Genomic DNA, 23,112 nt, shown 5'->3' with positions numbered 1-23,112 from the left:
TCTATTGTCTGTAGTATTATTTCTGTAATCACCACATTTCTTGTTTATTTGAAAGTTCCTGCTGATTTCTTTACTCTTGCCCATTCTATCCTGAAAACGTTTTGTAACTTGTCTGAGTGGCATTTCTCATTCTGAGGTGGTGAACTGTGTGACCAATTGGCTTGATGTGGTGTCACAGTCAGTCCCGAATCTCTGCTCAAACATTGACCAGCAGGCAGTCTGAATGGGTTGGGCGAGAGTGGTGGTTTGCTGGATGGCAGTCAGCCACAGCAGCCTTTGATTACTTTCTCACTTGTTCTTATCCTAGTGTCGCTCAGCATCCTGGCTAAGATCAGCTAACATAGGACAGACCAGGCCCTTCCAGAACAGGTAGTACGGTGGCGCACTGCTGCCTCACACTGCCATGGATCCGGGTTCGATTCCAGCCTCAAGTGACTGGCTGTGTGAAGTTTGCACATTTTTTCCCCTTGTTCCAATCTCTTTCCACAGACCAAAGATGTGCAGGCTAGGTGGATTGGCCATGCCAAATTGCCCATCATGTCCAGGAATGTGCAAGCTAGGTGGGTAGTCATGGGAAATGCAGAATTACAGGGATTGGGTGGGATACTCTTCAGAGGATTAGTGTGGACTCAAAGGGCCATATGGCCTGCTTCCACAGTGTAAGGATTCTATATAAGTCTTTGACAATTAATGCTGTAGATTGAAGGGGATGTCATCACCATTTTCTGTCCATGATTTGGAGATGCCGGTGTTGAACTGGGGTGTACAAAGTTAAAAATCACACAACACCAGGTTATAGTCCAACAGGTTTATTTGGAAGCACATTAGCTTTCGGAGCACCGCTCCTTCATCGTGTGATTGTGATAGAAGAGCGGAACTCCGAAAGCTAGTGTGCTTCCAATTAAACCTGTTGGACTATAACTTGGTGTTGTGTGATTTTTAATTTTCTGTCCATGTAGTGAAATATCCAAGCTCATGCTGTTGTTATTATACTTGTGCATCCTGGGTCTGATAAGTGTCTATTTGGCACATGTCAGTGAGATATGTCCAGTCAATAGCTTGAAGCAGTCTTCATAATATCACACCAGTTGTATTTGACAATGACAGATCCTTTCTCCAAGTGAAAATTAGAGATATTCAGCCAACTTTTTTTTTCCGTCATGTTTCTGTTGCTTCTTTAGGTGAAGAATTGCCGCCATTATTGACAATCCACCAGTATCAGTTGGCTGTTGTGTTCCAAATCAGGGAGCAGACTACAGAATGTAACTAGACATGGAAAACAATGTCAGGCTTGGGACTCTCAACACCCCCACAAGCACAATTTTACCAGAGAGGAAATGATATCAGCAAATCTAGAAGGAAATTACTGCAGGAATCCAGATGGGGATGAAAATAGTGCATGGTGTTTCACCACTGACCGAGAATTAGAAATCGATTAAGGCAACCTTAATTACTGTGGTAGGCTATCAGAAAACATTACTTATACACAGTCTCCAGTCACCGAAGAAGTCCCTACATGTGGGAAAACAGATGCAGTCATGTTGGAATTTGATGACGGAATCAGTGAGGAATCAATAACAGTGATAGAATAGGTTTTGAAACTTTGACATTGTAGAAATTGTTTAATGAAGGAAGATGAAAGGTAAAATCTTACCATGCCCTGAATGGCATAGCTATGACAAGATGAGGGGTAGAATCGGGCAAGAGAAGGGGTAAAATCAGTGATACGGGGTTAGAATCAGGTGGGATGAGGGGAAGAGTCAGCGAGACAAGGGGTTGAATCAGGCAAGAAAAGGGGTAGGATCAGCAACTGCACCAGGGAAAGCAATGGGAGCCAACTTCATGGCACCATGGATGGGTTTGCTAGAGGAGAGGAAAGTAGAGAGTGTAACAGGGATATAGGGCAGGGGACTTGTCTGTGAGGGGAACAGACTGGTGTTTCTATAACTGTAAAAGAAACTCCAGGTGTGTTACCTCTGGTGTCAGGGTCAGGGACGTCATCAAATCATACAGCACGGAAGCAGACCCTTCAGTCCAAAATGTCCATACCGAACCTAAACCCAAACTAAACTAGTCCCACCTGCCTGCTCCTGGTCCATATCCCTCCAAACCTTTCCTATTCATGTTTCTGAAAGGGGAGGGAAAACAGACCGAGAATGTGGTATATATTGATACCAACAACATAAGTAGGAAAAGGAGGTTGGGGTAGTCCTGCAAGCAAGATTTAGGGAGCTGAGAAGTTGATTTAAAAAACGGGACTCAAACCATTCTAATCTCTGGATTACATCTGATACAATGTGCTATTGAGTAGAGAACTAGGAGGTTAGTCCAGATGAATGCATGGTTGGAGAGATGATGCAGGAGGAAGGGCTTTAAATCTCTGAGACATTAGGAGCATTTCTCGTGGCGCTGACCTGTACAAGTCAGGCATGTTGCACGCTGAACTGGAATGGAACCAGCATCTTTGTGGGTCGGTTTGCTTGTGCTTTTGGAGAGAATTTAAAATAACTTGACAGGGGATTGGAATTCTGAAAGAATGATCAGCAGGGGACACATCAGTGGCTAAAATTAGAAGAGGCAGCAGGGGGATCCGAGATGGTGGCGATTTGAAAGGTCTGCTTTGCTGAGCTCTACATTACAACTCAAGCAAAGTAGTACTTTAACCCTCCACACTTAAACCATTTTGGTAAAATTTGACATTGAAACAGTGCTAGAACCTTTACTAATCCTGTTTTGTAAAATGGAGATGCCAAAACATGGAAAAGGTCTAAGAATGTCCCAGCAAGTGGGACATCTGCTGGAGACATGGAGTATACCTGCAGCCGCGGCTGCGACTCCCCCTGCTAGTTCATTGGATCCAATTACTTACCAGGCCTTGGTCACAGAGTTCGCGAAGCTGCGCAAAATGATTGAGACTTTGATCAAAGAGAAGTTCTGCAGCAGGTTGGACACGGTTGCAGACATGCTTGAAGGCCTTAGAGAGAGAACGGAGGAGGTTGAACGCCAGGCTACAGCATCAGAGGCTGCAACAATTCCTTGAAAGAGCAGATTCAGGTACTCGAGAAACAAGTCCTTAATAGAGCAAGTCGACGATCTCAGAAATAGAGGTAGGAGGAAGAACGTCTGTCTTATCAGACTGCTGGAGGGAGTGGAAGTCGGTCAGGCAGTGAGGTTTTTTGAAAGTTGGCTGCCGCAATTCCTTCATTTAGAGGCCAAAGTGGATTGGGTAAAGATTGAGAGAGCTCACCAGGTAGCGATGCACAGGTCAGATTTGGACCAGTGCCCTCACCTGGTTCTAGTGTGATTCCACAGTTACATGGGTAAGCAGAGTTATGGAAGCCTCCGGAATGCAGGGAGAGATCAGAAGGCCTTAACTTACAAGGGCTTCAGGATTATGTTTTTCCAGGACTTTTCTGTGGTGGTGATCTGGAAAAGGAAGTCTTTTAATGATATAAAGAGAAGACTGAGGAACCTCAGGATTTATAATCTGTAAGGTATCCAGTGGTGCTTCATTCTACTTATAATGCGTCTGCACACTCATTTGACTCCTCAGGGAAAGCAAAAAACCTTCTGGGCACTTTAAGCTAGGCTGGACAGTAATTTTTTTTTATTTTCTTTTTCCTTTTCTCAAAGAAAGTGTTGATGGATTTTTTTTCTGATAATAATCAGCATTAATGTGTAGTTGGGGATGTACTTACTTCTAACTTCTTTGTTAATATTACTAGTTTCTTTTTTTCTGCTTGAGTTTGTGGTGTGGCTCAAGCTGGAAGGGGTTAGGAAGGTGGTTGTGGGATGTGTAAGTATCTCCTGGGGGCAGAGGGTAAATTCCCTCATTGAGTGCCTTTATTATATTTTGTTTTTTGGCTTTTTGTGTCTATAGTTTTGAAAGTTATGTAAATATGTTTATTGTGGTAGTTTTAGTTTTTGTAGTTTTTAGGCTCTGTGAGTCTTTTCTTGTTTATGCTCAGTGATTTGTAAGTTGAGTTCTTCATGTTGGGAGTTCAAATGTTGTTGCAGAGGGTTATGGCTAATGGCATGTTTAAATGATGTACCTGGAACATTAGGGGGATTCATTTGCCAGTTAAGAGGAAAAAGGTGCTCTCTAGCCTTAAAAAGGAGAGGGTGAACATTGCCCTATTGCAGGGGATACACCTTACTGATAATGAGCATTTGAAATTGCCTCAGGGCAGGTTTGATTGGGTGTATTTCTCATCTTTTAATACTAGGAGTAGGGAAGTGGCCATACTGGTTTAGAAGAACCTCCCATTTAAATTGCTAGATCATATTAAAAATGAGTACGGGCAGTTTGTAATCCTTAAAGCCTTGAGATAAGGGGAAGAATATGGTATTTTGAGTGTTTCTCGTCCCCTGGTGCACCTCCTTAAGTTCTTAATGGATGCATTTTCCAAACTGAGTACCTTTGTGTCGCTGCACGTTATTTATAGGGCGAGGTTTTAATTGTCTTATGGGTCCCATGATGGACAGAATGCCCAAAGGTCCACCAATACTTTCTTCACAATCTAAGCAACTAATTGACTTATATTTGGAATTAGGATTGGTTGATGTTTGGAGACGGCTCCACCCCACGGGTAGGGACTTTACATTCTTAACTAATCCACAAAGATGTCATACTAGGATTGATCTCTTCCTAACCCCCAGCAACGTTCTTGGGTTTGGTGGTGTCTTGCACAATTACGAATGTTACCATTTTTGATTATGCAGCAGTAGACCTAGTGGTTAAAGTAAAGGGCAATGTAACAGGTTCACGACACTGGCAAATGGATCCCTTTATTCTTAGGGACAGTAAGTTCATTGAGTACTTCTCTAATTAATTTAAAGCATTCTTCGCCATTAATTCAGATACAGCCAGTATTTAGAATTAGAATTCCTATAGTGTGGAACCAGGCCCTTCGGCCCAACAAGTCCACTCCACCCCTCCGAAGTGTATCCCAACCAGACCCATTACCCTATATTTCCCCTACACATCCTTAGACGTTATGGGCAGTTTTGAATGGCAGTTCACCTAACTTGCACATCTTTGGACTGTGGGAGGAAACCAGAACCCCGGAGGAAACCCACACAGAGACTGGGAAAATGTGCAAACTCCACACAGACAGTCGCGCGAGGCTGGAATTGAACCTGGGTCCCTGGTGCTGTGAGGCAGCAGAGCTAACCACTGAGCCACCATGCTGTCCCAGTAACCTGTCTATTCTCTGAGAAATTGCTAAGGTTTATGCTATGGGGAATAATTATTTCCACTCTGCCAGTCGGAAGCGACAGAAGGGAGAGCAGCAACGCTTACTCAAGGCATGGCTGAAGGCAGCCGAGAAGACATATTTTGGTAGACGATCGGTGGCTAAGTTGCAGCGGGTCACAGCACTTCGGTCAACTTTGAATTCCATGCACACACAGACAGCTAGGAAAGAACTCGCTTTTGCGAAACAAAGGTTGTTTGAGCATGGTGATAGGCTGGGCAGATATCTAGCATATCTTGCCAGTAAAAAGAGTGTCTCCCAATCCAGGAAGGGACTGGGACTCTTACCTGTGATACTAAAAAGATCAATAGATTTTACTCTGAATTATATCAGTCGGAATGTTGTGAGGATGGGTGGGCTAAGATGGAGTCTTTTTTTAAAACTCAGGATCTTCCAGGTGTTACCTCCAAGCAGGTGCCTTTCCTTAACACCCCTATAACAGTGCAGGAGATACAGCAGGCTGTGAAACAGCTTCAGAATGGAAAGACACCTGGCACTGATTGTCATCCTAGTGAATTCTACAAAGAAATTGTAAATATATTGTCAGAGCCAATGCCCAACATGTACAATTACTTGTAAGTCACGATCGCCTCCCACCATCCTTAACAGAGACTAACATCTCTCTTATCCTTAAGAAAGAGAAGACCCCGGAGGATTGTGCGTCCTACAGGCCCATCTCACTTTTAAATTTTTTAAAAATCTTGTCCAAGACTGGCATTGTTGGAAACTGTTTTGTCTTCCATAGTTAAGGAGAACCAGATGGGTTTTATAAAGGGCTGTAGATCCTCCAACGATGTTGGGGGGGTTGCTTAATATGATCCAAGCATGTCAGCAGCAATCTGTGCAAGAATTAGTGATTCCCTAGATGCAGAGAAGGTATTTGACCGGTTCGAGTGGCCATATCTTTTCTGTACACTGGAACAGTTTGACTTCGGTGAAGCCTTTATTAGGTAGGTAGGATCCTTTATAGTGAACCTTTAGCTGCGGGTTCTCATCAATGGTGTGAGATCCAGTAACTTTAATATTTATAGAAGCAGTCGACAAGGTTGTCCCCACTTACCATTGCGTTTTACATTGGTGATTTAGCCGCTGGCAGAGGCTACCCAATTGGATCCCAACATTGTTGCCCAAGAAGTGGGATCAAAATCACATAAGATCACATTGGACACGGATGATGTTCTGACATTTTTGTCGAACCCTGCAGTTTCAGTACCTCATTTAATACAATGTATTAATTCATTCGGTGCTTTTTCAGGTTATAAGATTAATTTTTCCAAATCGGAGGCCATGCCCATGGAGGGTCTTGGAAGGATACCCGAAATTGAGGGCGAATTGCAATTTCCCTTTAAATGATCACAGGGCGATTTTATGTATTTAGGTATTTTTGTTACTCCGTTCTTGATCAGTTATTTAAGGCTAACTTTGTCCACTTGTTTGAAGGAATTAAGCAAGACCTTCAAAGATGGGAGGCACTTCCAATATCTTGGTTAGGCCAAGTAGTCCTGATTAAAATGAATGTCCTACGTCGTTTGTTATACCCTATGCAAATGCTTCTTTTGAACTTTCCTGGGCAAATATTCCAGAGACTTCATGGCTGGTTTAGCCCCTTCTCAAGCTAGTCGAGCTGCAACTGCCCCATAGACTGGGAGGAGTGGACCTCCCTAACATTAAAAGATACCAACTAAGCTCTCTTTTTTTTGTGTGAGTGACTGGGCCTGTGAGGACTTGGCGTCAATTTGATTAAATATGAAAGCTTCTCAGTCAAAATGCCCCCTTATTAGTTTGTTGTTCTTAGATAAAATGAGAACAGTTATGGAATATTGTTATAATCATATTATTAATACCGTAAAAATATGGCAGACAATGCACGCCCTAACAACTGGTATGCCGGGTTTTAAGCCGGGGATAATGGATCCTGGTTTGAACTCTAGGCAGCTAGGGGCAATTCCTGCTTGGGTGACTTATTTGAGGGAGAAACAGTGATGTCCTTCGATAAGATAACTCGTAAGCATAGATTATCTAGTAGAGACCTTTTTCACTTTTTCCAGATTAGGAATTTTATTCAGAAAGTAACCACACTGTTAACCGACTCTTATAAATCCGATACAGAGAAGAGGGTGCTTTCCGCTAAAAGCACTTTCTCCGTTAGTACGCTTTATCATCTGTTGGGGTGGCTCCTCGGATGAGATTGAGCAGCTTTGAGAGGTCTGGAAGAGAGGGTTGGGCGCAGAGATCTCCTCTGAGACATGGGAGGACATTTGTGAAAATGCAAGAAAGATTTCCCTCTGTAATAGGACTCATGCCATGCAGTTGAAGGTTTTACGAGGGTCCATCTTAAGGTAGGAGTATACACACATGTCCCAAATGCAAACTAAGTACAGGTACTCTCAATTATTATTTGTGATCCTGTCACAGGCTTTGCACATACTGGCGTGCAGTGCTGGGAGTAATAGAGAGGATCTTGGAGACTGAATTTAAGAAGGACCTGGTCTCTCTTCTCCAGGGCCAGCCCAATTTACCTTCTTTAGATACTCATGGGAAAAAAAATGTCTTAATATTCTTCCATTCTGTGCAAGGAAAAACATTCTGGTGTGTTGGGTGTCTGAAACCCCTCCGGGTCTGATAGGTAGGTGTAAGCTAGTCATGGAGCATATCCCTCTGGATTTTCTTACAAACATGGTGTACTGAGAAACTGAAAACTTTTATAAGATGTGGCAGCCCTTTTTGGATAATCTTGATGCAGACTTGCCTGTGACTCTAACTAGGGCTTTTGTATAGCCACAACGGTTTGATTTAGAAAATCAGGTATCCTGAGAGGAAGGACGTCAAATAAATGAGTGTGTAATATTTAATGCCTCTCGAAGGTTGAGAGCTACTGTTTTATTATGCTGAGCGGTTTGATTAATTTTTTATTCCTATTTATTTGTTTATTTTGTTGTTCTATATGTATGAGGATAGTTTTGTTTTGTTTGCATTGTCGTTTAGGTCTTTTTTTGTTGAGTAGTGTTATTGGTTTACTGTAATTTTATAAAAAATGTTTTTTCAATAAAAATATCAAAAATAAAAGAGGCAGCCAGTCAGCCAAGTAAGCCTAGAAATTAAGGCACAAGAGAATTTGTAAAGATTGAATCATATTTATTTTAACGCAAAGACTTTGATGAACAAGGAGGGTGAGTTGAGAGAACAAATTAAAACATGGAGCCATGCTATCATTGCTATTACTGAGACACTGTTGGGAGAGGGACAGGGTTGGCAGCTCATATTCCAGGATCTTCAGTGGTCTTTTGTGGTCTTTGGTCAGACAGGGAACGAAGTAATAATGGAGGGTGTTGCAATATTGATCAGGGAATTAATTAGTGGAGAAAGTGAGGACTGCAGATGCTGGAGATCAGGCTGAAAATGTGTTGCTGGAAAAGCACAGCAGGTCAGGTAGCATCCAAGGAGCAGGAGAATCGACGTTTCGGGCATGAGCCCTTCTTCAGGAATGAGGAAAGTGTGTCCAGCAGGCTAAGATAAAAGGTAGGGAGTAGGGACTTGGGGGAGGGACGTTGGAAATGCGATAGGTGGAAGGAGGTCAAGGGAGGGTGATAGGCCGGAGTGGTGGTGGGGGCGGAGAGGTCAGGAAGAAGATTGAAGGTTAGGAAGGCGGTGCTGAGTTCGAGGGATTTGACTGAGACAAGGTGGTGAGAGGGGAAATGAGGAAACTGGAGAAATCTGAGTTCATCCCTTGTGGTTGGAGGGTTCCTAGGCGGAAGATGAGGCGCTCTTCCTCCAACCGTCGTGTTGCTATGGTCTGGCGATGGAGGAGTCCAAGGACCTGCATGTCCTTGGTGGAGTGTGAGGGGGAGTTGAAGTGTTAAGCCACGGGGTGGAAAGGGTTGGTTGGTCCGGGTGTCCCAGAGGTGTTCTCTGAAACATTCCGCAAGTAGGCGGCCTGTATCCCCAATATAGAGGAGGCCACATCGGGTGCAGGGAATTAATTACACAGGAAGAAGGGAAGAATCTTTGAAGGCTGCTCAAATTAACTTGAAAAAAACCACATTGGTTGGAGTATTGTATAGGCCCCTAACAGTCTGGGAGCAATAAGACCATAAGACATAGGAGTGGAAGTAAGGCCATTCGGCCCATCGAGTCCACTCCGCCATTCAATCATGGCTGATGCGCATTTCAGCTCCACTTGCCAGCGTTCTCCCCGTAGCCCTTAATTCCTCTAGACAACAAGAACCTATCAATCTCGGCCTTGAAGACATTTAGCGTCCCGGCTTCCACTGCACTCCGTGGCAATGAATTCCACAGGCCCACCACTCTCTGGCTGAAGAAATGTCTCCGCATTTCCATTCTGAAATGACCCCCGCTAATTCTAAGGCTGTGTCCACGGGTCCTAGTCTCCTCGCCTAACAGAAACAATTTTCTAGCATCCACCTTTTCAAAGCCATGTATTATTTTGTGCGTCTCTATTAGATCTCCCCTTAATCTTCTAAACTCCAACGAATACAATTCCAGTATCCTCAGCTGTTCCTCATATGCTAGACCTGTCATTCCAGGGATCATCCGTGTGAATCTCCGCTGGACACGTTCCAGTGCCAGTATGTCCTTCCTGAGGTGTGGGGACCAAAACTGGACACCGTACTCCAAATGGGGCCTAACCAGAGCTTTATAAAGTCTTAGTAGTACATCTCTGCTTTTATATTCCAACCCTCTTGAGATAAGAGACAACATTGCATTCGCTTTCTTAATCACAGACTCAACCTGCATGTTTACCTTTAGAAAATCCTCGACTAGCACTCCCAGATCCCTTTGTGCTTTGGCTTTATTAAGTTTCTCACCATTTAGAAAGTAGTCCATGCTTTTATTCTTTTTGCCAAAGTGCAAGACCTCACACTTGCTCACGTTAAATTCCATCAGCCATTTCCTGGACCACTCTCCCAACCTGTCTAGATCCTTCTGTAGCCTCCCCACTTCCTCAGTACTACCTGCCTGTCCACCTAACTTCGTATCATCGGCAAACTTCGCTAGAATGCCCCCGGTTCCCTCATCCAAATCATGAATATATAATGCGAACAGCTGTGGCCCCAGCACCGAACCCTGCGGGACACCGCTCGTCACCGGCTGCCATTCTGAAAAAGAACCTTTTATCCCAACTCTCTGCCTTCTGTTAGATAGCCAATCCTCAATCCATCCCAGCAGCTCACCTCGAACACCATGGGCCCTCACCTTGCTCAGCAGCCTCCCGTGTGGCACCTTATCAAAGGCCTTTTGAAAGTCCAGATAGACCACATCCACTGGGTTTCCCTAGTCTAACCTACTTGTTACCTCTTCAAAAAATTCCAACAGGTTTGTCAGGCATGACCTCCCTTTACTAAATCCATGTTGAATAGAAAATATGTTGGTAAATTTCAAGGAAGTGTACAGTGATTTCAACTTCTCCAATGTTAACTGGTCAGTGAGCAAAGTTCAGAGGGAATGAAATTCTTAAAATGCATCCAGGAGAGCTTTTTAAGCCAACACATAGAAGGCCCTACAAGATCGAGGAAAGTGTTGGACTTAATTTTAGGATTTTGCAGACAGTGATCATAACTCTGTTAGACTCAAGATTGTTCTGGAAAAGGACAAGGATGGGCCTGAGAACAAAATTTTAAATTGGAGTTAGGCTGATTTTAAGGTTAGGCAATAAATGCTGGCCGAGCCAGTGGTGCCTTCATCCTGTGAATAAATAAAAGTACCCCCTCGTCCTTCTAAACTCAAATCGAGAGCAGCTCCTCTTATGACAATCTTTTCTCCCCCAGAATCATTCTTGTGAACCTCCTCTGGACACCCTTTAATGCCAGCACATCCTTCCCTAGATATAGGGTCCAAATGCAGTCTGACCAGAGCCTCAGCAGTACATCTCTGCTCTTGTATTCCAGCCCCCTTGAAACGAATGCCAACATTGCATTTGCCTTCCTAACAGCCAAATGAACCTGCCCAGTAACCTTGAGAATCCTGAACTAGCACTCTCTCATCCCTTTGTGCTTCAGATTTCTGAAACCTTTCCTGATTTAGAAAAAAAGTCTGCACCATTATTCTTCTTACCAAAGTGCATAACCTCACTTTTCCACATTGATTGTTTTTCTACTTTTATGAATATCTACCACCAACCTGATTTTCACAGCCTGCTTGCATATTGAAATCCCCCATGATTCTGTAATAGTGCCTTTCATCCATGTCTTTTCTCTCTCATGATTTATTTAGGAGGCCTGTACATAACTCCCATCAGAGGTCTTTTACCCTTTGTAGTTTCTCAACACTATCCACACAAAGTCTCCATCTTCAAACTCCAAATCACTACTTGTTATCAATTTAACTTCATTTCTTAGTAACAAGACAACCATGTCCCCTCTGCCCATCTGCCTGTCCTTTCAATAGGACACATTTCCTTGGATATTTCGTTTCTCGCCCTGACCCTCTTGTAGCCACAACATCATACCTGCCAATTTCAATTCACACTACAAGCTCATTTACCTTGTTTCGTAAATTGTGTGTATTCATGTACAATACTCTCATCTTGTGTTGACTGCCTCCTCTTCTCATAATTGTCTCCTATTTGTTGTGCCCGAAGTTAAATGTCTGATCCTTTCTGTATTCTGTCCTATTACTTTTTCTTCAACTTTAATAACCCCTGCTAAGCCTCACCTCCAACTGCCAACCTTTTTTTGCATAATTTTCCATGGAACTGACCACCCCCCCCTCCATTCCCCACTACTTAGTTGAAAGCCCTGACCACAGCACAAGTTATGTGATTCATCAGGACTTTGATCCATTTTTTCTCCACACCAGTCTTTGAGTCTCTTTCATCTTGTTGACACTATGCCAATTTGCTATGGTTTAGGTATTAATCCAGAGATTATGACCTTTGTGGTCCTGCTTTATAATTTAGCCCCTAAACTGCTCATAGTGCCTTAAATTAATCTTTTTCCACTTATACTGATATCACTGATACCCACATTTCCCTCCCACTCCAGGTTCCTCTACAGCCTAGTTGAGATATCCTGAACCCAGGCTCCAGGCTGGCAATACAGCTTCAGGACTCTTGATCCTGGTCACAGAAAACAAAGTCTATTCTCCTGACTATACTATCCTCACTAACAGCGATATTTTCTCTTTTCTCCCCTCTCTTGAATGGCTGCCTGTAACTCAGTGCTATTTTCAGTTTACTCTTCCTCCCTACAGGCCTCACTCACACAGGGAACAAGTATCTCAGGAATTCTCCCCCTCCCTGATGTATCACCATGTTCAAAGCTTAGACTCTAACTCATCAATTCTGAGCTGGAGTTCCTCAAGCAACCAACATTTGCTCCAGACATGGCAACTTTGGGTGGCATGGTGGCTAGCACTGCTGCCTCTCAGCACCAATGATCCAGGTTCAATTCCAACCTCTGGCAATTGTCTGTATGGAGTTTGCACATTCTCCCCATGTCTTCATGCGTTTCCTCCAGTGCTTTGGAAGCCTCCCACTTTCCAAGGATGTTCAGGTTAGGTGGCTTAGCTGTGGGAAATGCATGGTTCCAGGGATGGGGTAGTTGGGTGGGTCTGGTTGGGATGCTTCTTGGTGGGTCAATGTGGACTCAATGGGCCAAATTACCTGCTTCCACTCTGTAGGGATTCTATGATTTACAATTGTGTCCAATTCCCACATCTTGTAGTTACAGCACATTGCCTGGCATCTCTATTTTAACTTTAGTTCTTAATTTGATTTTTTAAAAACTTCCTATTGGTCTTTTAGTTTGTAGCCTAAATATTTCCCCTCCTTACCTTCAATCTAAAAGTAACAAACCATTTGGAGTCCATTTAGCAGCTGCCACCAATGAATGAATTTATAGTTACTCTTTTGTGCTGGGCCCCTAATTGGGCTTCCATTTATCCTGTTTTAAAAAATAAACCTTACAAAAGTCAAAATGAAAAAGCATTTCTATCTCTCTGCACTGAATTCCCACATTGCCTCTAAATTCCCCAAACAATATACTCACTCAGGCTGTGTCTCACTCCCAGTGGGAGCTCTCCTTCCTGGCCCCCTCCTAAATTGAGCTGAGGTGCCTCAGTCGCATTAAGCTTCAAGAGTAATTAACACCTATTGAGGTACAGTACCTATTGACTGATTACCATAGAATCCCTACAGTGTGAAAGCAGTCCATTTGATCTATTGAGTCCATATTGATCTGCTGAAGAGTATCCCACTCAAACCCACCCCCTACCCTATCCCTACATTTCCTATGACCAATCCACCGATTTTTGGATTATGGGAAGAAACCAGAGCAACTAGCATAAATCCACTCCGACTCGGGGAAAACATGCAAACTCCACACAGACAGTCACCCCAAGGATGAAATCAAACCCAGGTCCCTGATGCCGTGAGGCAGCAGTTCAAACCACTGAGCCATCATGACACCCCATAACTGTCCCTCAGTCAGCTGAGGCAACTACTTTATTAACCTTTTCACTAGACTACTGATTATCAAACTTTTAAAATGGAGAAAGAGGAGAAACATTTCCCAGTTCTAAGATGATCATCAAGAAACACAACTGGAAATTCAGTCTTCACTCAAAGAGTGGTAAGAACATGAAAAAGTTGGATCTAATAGTGGAGATGCATTTAAGAAAATGAAGGAAAAGGCAATGGAGGTTACAATAACAGATTTAGATGAGAAAAAGTCAGAGGAGACTTGAGTAGAGCAGAAACAGCATGGATTAATTGGGCCAAATGGTCCGTCTCTATGCTATGCATCTGATGTAATGCTCTGTAACCTTTGGAAAGCGGCCCTTCTGTCCATGTTCAGAGCATTGTTAAAATAAAGTCAAGAGTTGAGTGTTTCTGGCAGAATCCAAGCTTAATATCAGTGAATATAATGATCAGGTGGACCTTGATTATCAATGCCACATTCCATCACTTTGCTGGTGATTAATAGTAGACAAATGGGGGCCAGGTTGAGTTTGTCCTGTTTTTGTGCACATTTTTGTCAGAGATATGCCAGTGTTGTAGATGCCCAGGTTAGATGTGTGGCCAGCCCAGACAGTATAAGTCTTCAGCACTATGGTAGAATGTTGTCAACATTTATAACCTCACATAGGGGAAAGAAGCAATGGGGCAGTATGGTGGTTCAGTGGTTAGCATGCTGCCTCACAGCACCAGAGTCCGAGGTCCGATTCCAGCTTTGAGTGATTGTCTGTGTGGAGTTTGCACATTCTCCCTGTGTCCATGTGGATTTCCTCTGGGTGCTTTGGTTTCCTCCCACAATCCAAGGATGTGCAGGTCAGGTGAACTGGTCATGCTAAATTGCCCATTGTGTTCAAAGGTGTATCGGTTAGGTGCATGTGTCAGTGGTAAATGTAGGGGAATGGGTCTGGGTGGGATACTCTTCAGAGGGTTGGTGTGGACTTGTTGGGCCGAAGGGCCTGTTTCCACACAGTAGGGATTCTAACTCTAATTCTAAAATGAGTTACCCCTGATTATGGTTCTGCATTAATGTACTGTCAAAATGCTGTATTATGTTAAACAGTAATAGTGAGTCCTGAATATATTAAGGGCTGGATATCAGTTTGCTTGCTGAGCTGGAAGGTTCTTTTTCAGATGTTTTGTCACCATACTAGGTAACATCTTCAGTGAGCCTCCAAATTGAAGCACTGGTGGTGTAGCCTGCTTTCTATTTATATGTTTGAGTTTCTAGGGTTGGTGATGTCATTTCCTGTGGTGTGATCATTTCCTACATACGGGTGTATGGTGACGTCATTTCCTGATTTTCTTCTCAGGTGGTGGTAAATGGGATCCAAGTCAATGTGATTGTTGTTAGAGTTCTGCTCGAATGCCATGCTTCTAGAAATTCTCGTGCGTGTCTCTGTTTGGCTTGTCCTTGAATAAATGTGCTGTCCCAGTCGAAGTGGTGTCCTTCCTCATCCATATGTAAGGATACTAGGGAGTGTAGGTCAATGAAATGTCTGAAAAACGAATCTTCCAGCTCAGCGAGCAAACCTACATCCAGAAACTCAACCTGAGCTACAAATCTTATCAAAACTCGCTATGTTAAGTGTCTGTGTATGAATGAAATGTGAATGATCTGATGCAGTAAAAGCTCCATTATACGTTTTCAGGTGTGAACTCAGAGTGCAGGCATCAAGGAGTCTCTCAGGAGGAGTCCAGTTCAGGACGCTACCAACTGAACTTCCAGGCAGGAATCAATCTCTGCCAGAGCCTGGGGACCACCCTAGCAACATTAGAACAAGTGGAGAGGGCGCAGAGAGCTGGCTATGAAACCTGCAGGTACGGAGGTTTGAGTCAATGAATCCATCTCTCTTTCTCTCTCTGCTGGAAATGGGTCAATTAGCTCAGGTCAGGGAGACAGGTGGAGTTTGTCAACCCGCTGGTGGCTGGACAAGGTACTATCAGCAACTGGCTATCTTAACCATTATAAAAGCAACACTCACACATGATACACACACACGCACACTGACCAATCTTTCACCATCTTGGGCACACTGTCCTTTGACAGCCTACAGGAAACTGGACAAATTTTTGTTTACCCAACTGGTTCAATTTTGAGTGTTACCAGTCTTTTGTCTTTCAGCTTTAATGCTCATAGTGATTAACAAATGAAAATATTCAAATTAAATGAGCAAAATTACACGCCCAAAATTGTCTAAGATTGGCCTGTAGTAGTCCACCAGTCAGGAGATGAAGCATACACCTCACTTGGGAGAGGTAATCAGAACGTTTGAGAGGTTTTATTCTATATCCCACTCCCCAATCCATAAACACCCCTCCAACTCTGAGAAATATCAGTACTCTTAATTGGTTCATCAAAGACTTTGAGAATTCTGCAGCAAGAAACTCACTTCCTGACTCCCCAAAACCTGTCCGCCATTTACAAGGCACAAATCAGGAATATGATGAAATACTTCTCACTTCCCGGGATGAGGGAAGCTCCAAAAACAAAAAGTTTGATGCCATCCAGGAGGAAACAACTGCTGGATTGGCACCCACATCCACAAGCACACACTCCCTCCACCACCAATGCTCCGTGGCAGCAGTGTGTACTATCTACAAGATGCATTGTAGAAATTCACCAAAGCTCCTCAGACAGCACCTTCCAAACCCACGACCATTTCCATCCAGAATGACAAGGACAGCAGATACATGGGAACACCACCCCCTGCAAGTTCCCCTCCAAAGAGACTCACCATCCTGACTTGGAAATATATCTCAGCTCCTTCAGTGTCACTGGGTCAAAATCCTGGAATTCCTTTCCAAACAACATTATGGGTCTGACATAGACTGCAGCAGTTCAAGAAGGCAGCTCAATACCATCTTTGCAAGGGGCAACTAGGGACAGGCAGGAATACTGGCCCAGCCATTCACTCACCGTGAGTGAATAAAATAAATCAGATCAATGCTTATTAACATTTATCATTTTAGCGAGGAAGCTCCCTCTGACATTATGATCCCTTTAAAATAAGTTCCGGCCCTCACTCCCACTCGCTTTAAAAAAGTGGGATTCCTCACCACACCTAGTCCTAGCCCCCAATCAAGTTCTTTTTTACAAACTGAAGAGTTGCTTTGACAGAAATTGCATTTCTTTAGTGCCCCTCCAGGTGGAATTTTATTTAAAGAGAGAGCTCCCAGCTCCAACATGAAAATCCCTTTAAAAAAGGACTCTCCTAATGTGCTTTTTATAATCACCATTTTCACCAAGAAACTGTCTCCTCTTCAAAGCCCATTGAGGTTACTTGCTCTGTGAAAGGGGGGGAATTCTTTCACTGATCCCTTTTGATCTCTCTCCAGCTCTGAACGGACTGTCTCAATAATATGGTCTCAAGTGAAAAGGGAGGTTCAAAGCCTGGCAGAAACCAGAATATCATGTTGCTTATTACAAGTAGAGTCATAGAGATATATAGCATGGAAACAGGCCTTTCGGTCCAACTTGTCCACGTCAACCAGATATCCTAAAGTAATCTGGTCCCATTTGCCAGCAATTGGCCCATATCCCTCTAAACCCTTCCTATTCATGTACCTATCCCAGGAAGATTGGTGAAAGAATGGAGAACTAAAAGTGGAGGGAGAAAGGTTAAACCTCTCTGGTTTAACAAATGTGCCCATCAGAACAAGGTTAAGACTGCCACAAATATCTATGTGTACAGTCAATGGACAGGAGATTTCCATCACATCTGGGAAAAGATCTTTTCCCCATGGGCTTTTAACCACCAGGCTCTTAATGTACATTCTTTTCTGTTATACTGACCTGAATGTTGAGGATTGACTTGTAGCTGTCTGACTGCTCGATGTTATGCTGTGTGTTGTTCTGCAGATATGGATGGATTCAGGGTGGTCTGATTGCTATCCCTCGAGTAGTCGGCCTCCCCAATTGTGCGAATAACTTTAGAGGGGTCTACACCATTCAAAAATCACCCAATGATACTTTTGATGTGTTCTGCTTCAATGCAACAGGTAAGTGATTGTTTAAGTGATCCAATTCCTGCATTGCCAAGGGATTTGGTGGGAGCTTTCTCCACCTTAAAGGGATTTGAGAGGGCTCTCCTGCCTTTCCAAAGGGACCCTGACAAAATAACAACTGGCACTAGCTGGTGGTGGAGGAATGATCTTCTCCTATGATTTCTGAGGAAATGAGCTTCCCAGTGACAGTTTGGACCTCTCACAGACTAGCCATCTACTGGGTGACAGGGAGGATGGGATCTGGGTCTGGGTGATGGCAAGTTGATATCAATCATTGACCCTCTCTAGATTCAGCAGCATTGGCGGGAACTAGGAGTCAATTAATTAACTGGCCCTTCTTGGGGGCTGCGGTGTTGGGTGGGAGTGCATGTGTGTGTGTGTGTGTGTGTGTGTGTGTGTGTGTGTGTGTGTGTGTGTCAGTCCGAGTGTGTGTGTTTTTTTTGTGCTAGTCTGTGCGTGTCAGTCTGAGTATATTTGTACGTTAGTCTGAGTGTGTATGTGCATAACTGTGTGTATGTGTCAGCCTGAGTGTGTAGGTGTGTCAGTGTGAGTGCCTGTGTCATTCTGAGCGTGCGTATGTGTCAGTCTGCATGTGCATGCGTGTGCGTATCAGTCTAACTGTGTGTGTGTGTGTCAGTCTGAGTGTGTGTCAGTGTGAGCATATGTGTGTGTGTTGCAGTGTGAGTGGGTGTCGGTGTGAATGTGAATGTGTGCTTGTACAAGTGAGTATACGCATGTGCAAGTGAGTACATGTGTGTATGCATATATATATGTACATGTGTTAATGTGTATGTGCATGTGTGATTGTTCATTTTGACATGTGTTTGCATGTAAACTTCAGTGTTCATACGTGTGAATGGTTGTATGTGTGTGTAGGAGTATGCAGTTATTTTCAAATCTGTAGAATTGATTAATTTCTTTTCTTACTTCCAGAATATGAAAGTTGTAGCTCTGAGATTTTACCACCAACACAGTCTCCTGCTGACCCCAAGATGATCACAGTCAGCCATGTTCTCACCACCCATGGAAAACACACTCCCAGCAGCTTACAGACTGGCAGAGGTACCTCTGGAATTCACTGTTTCCCTCTCCATTCTCTGTCATTGTAACTGAGACCATGTTTCCATGGGACATTCTTCAATAATGAGAACAGAAATCTGGAATTCTGCTTCTGACTAAAGAATTGTCTGCATTTTTTAAAAAAAACCTACTTTCCCAAACATACAGAGCTAAAGTGCAGTTTACAGGAACAATAATGATCAGGATAGGAAAGGTGATTTTACCCTTTTCTTAGATTCAGAGACAAAGAAGTGTGATGGACGCAATCGCAGAATAAATCCAACAGCTCTTTTTAAGAATTTGAAACAAAACTGATTCTATTAAATCAGACAACCTCCTTAGTGATCTAAACTGAGGTCTTCTTGTTTAATTCACAGGGACTATTCCCCTTTGAAACTTTTCTTGATGGTCCCAGTGGTTGACTTTGCAGGATTTCCCAGAGTTAGAGTGTGAAAGACTGCATGCTTTCTGGATAAGGATTAGTTAGTTGCTGGGTAATTTTGCTGTTGATTGGTTAACATATTCCCAAATTGTCTTCCAATGGCTTAACTATTATGGATCCTCTTCCTGTCCCTTGGTGACTCCTATCTGCTTTTGATCAGCGTCCCATTGTTCCATTTCAATTAAAATTGGTCTCATCAATTTAGCACACGTAACTACTACATCCACTTGTTTCCACATACCAAGCATTGCCCTAACCTGTTCCTTACACAGACTCACATTGATGTGAGTCTGTGGGGAAGCAACGAATGAGATTGCTGCGCCTCTGGCGATGATCTTTGCATCTTCATTCTCCACGGGAGTAATACCGGCTGATTGGTGGGAGGTAAATTTTGTTCCTCTATCCAAGAAAGGGAATAAGGAAATCCCTGGGAATTGCAGACCAGTCAGTCTTAAGTCTGTGATAAGCAAGGTACAGGAAAAGATTCTGTTAGATAGGATTTATGAATATTTGGAAAAAACATCGTTTGATTAAAGGCTTTGTGAGGTCAGGTCAAGCCTCATAAGTCTTATTGAATTCTTTGAGGATGTGACGAGACAAGTTGACGAATATTGATCAGTGGATATGGTTTATATGGGTTTCAGTAAGGCATTTGATAAGGTTCCCCATGGTAGGCTCATTCAGAAAGTTAGGAGGTATGAGATACAGGGAAGTTTGGCTGTCTGGATACAGAATTGGCTGGCCAAATGAAGACAACTAGTGAGAGTGGTTGGAAAGTATTCCGCCTGGAGGTCAGTGACCAGTGGTGTCCTGCAGGGATCTGTTCTTGCACCTCTCCTCTTTGTAGTTTTTATAAATGACTTGGATGATGAAGTGAAAGGGTGGGTTAGTAAGTTTGCTGATGAACAAAGGTTGGTAGTATTGTACATAGTGTCGAGAGCTGTTGCAGGCTACAACAAAACATTGACAGGATACAGAGCTGGGTTGAGAAGTGGCAGATGGAGTTCAACCTGGATAAATGCAAAGTGATTCATTTTGGAACGTCGAATTTAAATGCTGAATACAGGTTTAAAGAAAGGATTCTTGGCAGTGTGGATGAAAAGTGGGATCTTAGGCTCCACGTATATAGATCCCTCAAAGTTGCCACCCAAGTTGATAGGGTTGTAAAGAAGACATATGATGTTTTGGCTTTCATTAACAGGGAGATTGAGTTTAAGAGCCTTGAGGTTTTGCTATAAAACCCTGGTTAGACCCCACTTGGAATATTGTGTCCAGTTCTGGTTACCTCATTATAGGAAGGATGTAGATACTTTAGAGAGGGTACAGAGGAGATTTACCAGGATTCTGCTTGGATTGGAGGGCTTGTCTTATGAAGAGAGGTTACATGAGTTCAGGCTTTTCACACTTGAGAGAAGGAGGAAGAGAGGTGAATTGAAAGAGGTGTTACGAGGTAATGAGAGGCAAATATAGAGTAGATAGCCAGAGCCTTTTCCCCAGGACAGAAATAGCTGTCACAAGGGGTCATAATTGTAAGGTGATTGGAGGAGGGTATAGGGGAGATGTCAGAGGTAGTTTCTTTACGCAGAGAGTGATGGATGTGTGGAATGAGCTGCCAGTAGTGGTGGTAGAGTCAGAGACATTAGGGACATTTAAGCGACTACTGGGTAAGCAAATGGACGGCAGTAAATTGAGGGGTGTGTAGGTTAGGTTGATCTTAGATTAAGATAAATGCTCGGCACAACATCATGGGCTGAAGGGCCTGTACGTGCTGTATTGTTCTATGTTCTATGTACGTTGTGTGAAACAGTAATGGCTATTATAGACACCCAGAGACAAAACAAAAATGCAGGTGGTGGAATCCAAAATAGACAGGCAGGATGCTGAGAGAACACAGCAAGCCAGGCAGCATCAGGAGGTGGAGAAGTTGACGTTTCGGGTGTAACCCTTCTTCAGGACTGGGAGTGGGTGTAGGGGGAGCTGCAGTTAAAAGGGGTGGTGGGGGCAGAGTGTTGAAGTGGGGATAGGTGAAGGCAGATAGAGAATATGACCTGGTTGGTCAATCAGAGGAAAGAATCCAGTTGGTGGCAGGGAGGAGTGGAAGGGAGTGGGAGTGGCTGGGAAGGGAGTCGGGGCAAGGGAAGTTATTTGAAATTGGAGAACTCAATGTTGAGTCCTCCAGGCTGTAGGCTGCTCAGGCAGAAGATAAAGTATTGTTCCTCCAGTTTGCTATGTGGTTCGTTGTGGTGATGTAGGAAGCCAAGGATGGTCATGTCGGAAAGGGAATGGGAAGGGGAATTGAAATGGGCAGTGACTGGGAAGTCCGGTTGACCCCTGTGGGTCCGGCTGTGATGCTTGGCAAACAATTCCCTAACTTTACGTTTGGCCTCGCCGATGCAGAGAAGACCACATCGGGAGCACCTGATGGAGTAAACTAGCTTAGAGGAGAGGCAGGTGAACACTTAGAAGAACTGTTTGTGGCCCTGGATGGAGGTGGGTGGGGGGGGGGGGGAGTGGTGCATCTTTTTGCATCTTTTGTGGGTACAGGGAAGGTACCTGGGGGTTTGGAGGGGTTGGTGGGGAGAGTGGCACAAACCAATGACTGTCAGAGGGAATGGTCCTTGCGGAAGGCAGAGAGGGGAAGATGTTCTTGATGGTGGGGTCCAGTTGGAGTTGCGGGAAGTGTTTAAAGATGATGCTTTGGATACGGAGATTGGTAGGGTGGTAGGTGAGGACAAGGGAGTCTCTATCTTTATTGCATTGGGGGATTTAGAGCAGTGGAATGGGGAATGGAGGTGGTTCGGCAGAGGGATGTCTGGATGACAGAGAGGGAAAAGCATATTGTTCAAAATAGGTGGACATCTGGGATTCTTGCGAGTGGAATATCTCCTTTTCTGAGCAGATGCGGCGGAGGCAGGGGAATTGAGAGAATGGGATGGAGTTCTTGCAGGATATTGGGTGAGAGGAGATTTTGTCTAGGTAGTTATTGGAGTCTGTCTGTTTGTAGTAAACGTCTGCCTGGAGACTGTCAGCAGACATGGAAATAGTGAGTCGAAAGTGTGGTGCTGGAAAAGCACAGCAGGTCAAGCAGCATCCAAGCAGCAGGAGAATCGATGTTACGGGCATAAGACCTTCATCAGGAAGGGCTTATGTCTGAAACAACGATTCTGCTGTTCCTTGGATGCTGCCTGGCCTGCTGTACTTTTTCAGCACCACACTCTCAACTCTGATCTCCAGCATTTGCAATTCCTCACTTTCTCTATGGAAACGGTGAGATCAAGAAAGGGGAGGGAGGTGACCAAGATGGACCAAATGAATTTGAGGGTGGGCTGGAAGTGGTGGGTGAATTTGATGAACTGCTCCAGTTCAGATCGGGTGCAGGATGCTGCTGCACTAACGTAGTCATTGATGTAACGGCGAACGAGTTGGGGCACAGTGCCTGAGTATGTAGTGAAGAGGGACTGTTTGATATAGACAACAAAGAGGCAGGTGTAGCTTGGGCCCATCGGGTGACCAAGGCCACCCCCTTGATTTGGAGGAAATGGGAGGAGTTAAAGGAAAAGTTGTTGAGCGTGAGGACCACTTCGACAAAGCGGAGGAGAGCATTGGTGGTGGGGGACTGGATAGGTCTGTTGGAGAGGAAGAAGCGGAGGGCCTGTATTCGGACTGCACGTCCATAGTGAAGGTAAAGCACTGGGGCTTGGGGAATTGAAAGTTGCTGAAGAGAAGGTTGGTGTTGCGTATGTAGATGGGAAGTGCCTGAACTAAGGGGAACACGATGGAGTTGAGGAAGGATAAGTTCAGTGAAGAAGAAACATGCCAAAAAGATGAGTCAGCTGGGGTAGCTGGGCTTGTGGATCTTGGGGAGCAGGTAGAACCAG

The 23,112-nt window shown here is 44.0% G+C and overlaps 1 protein-coding gene across 1 annotated transcript in view; it reads left to right on the top strand.

Moving 5' to 3' along the window:
* Positions 1 to 23,112, top strand: part of f2 (coagulation factor II (thrombin)) — a 116,447-nt gene that overhangs the window by 29,420 nt on the left and 63,915 nt on the right. The window contains exons 7-9 of the mRNA XM_072591813.1: positions 15,378 to 15,546; positions 17,588 to 17,727; positions 18,667 to 18,795. Of these exons, the coding sequence (XP_072447914.1) occupies positions 15,378 to 15,546; positions 17,588 to 17,727; positions 18,667 to 18,795 (438 nt within the window). The remainder of the gene's footprint in view (positions 1 to 15,377; positions 15,547 to 17,587; positions 17,728 to 18,666; positions 18,796 to 23,112) is intronic.

Source organism: Chiloscyllium punctatum, chromosome 22 (genome assembly GCF_047496795.1).
Source record: "Chiloscyllium punctatum isolate Juve2018m chromosome 22, sChiPun1.3, whole genome shotgun sequence".
NCBI classification, from domain to species: domain Eukaryota; kingdom Metazoa; phylum Chordata; class Chondrichthyes; order Orectolobiformes; family Hemiscylliidae; genus Chiloscyllium; species Chiloscyllium punctatum.
This window is presented reverse-complemented; position numbering and strand designations above follow the sequence as displayed.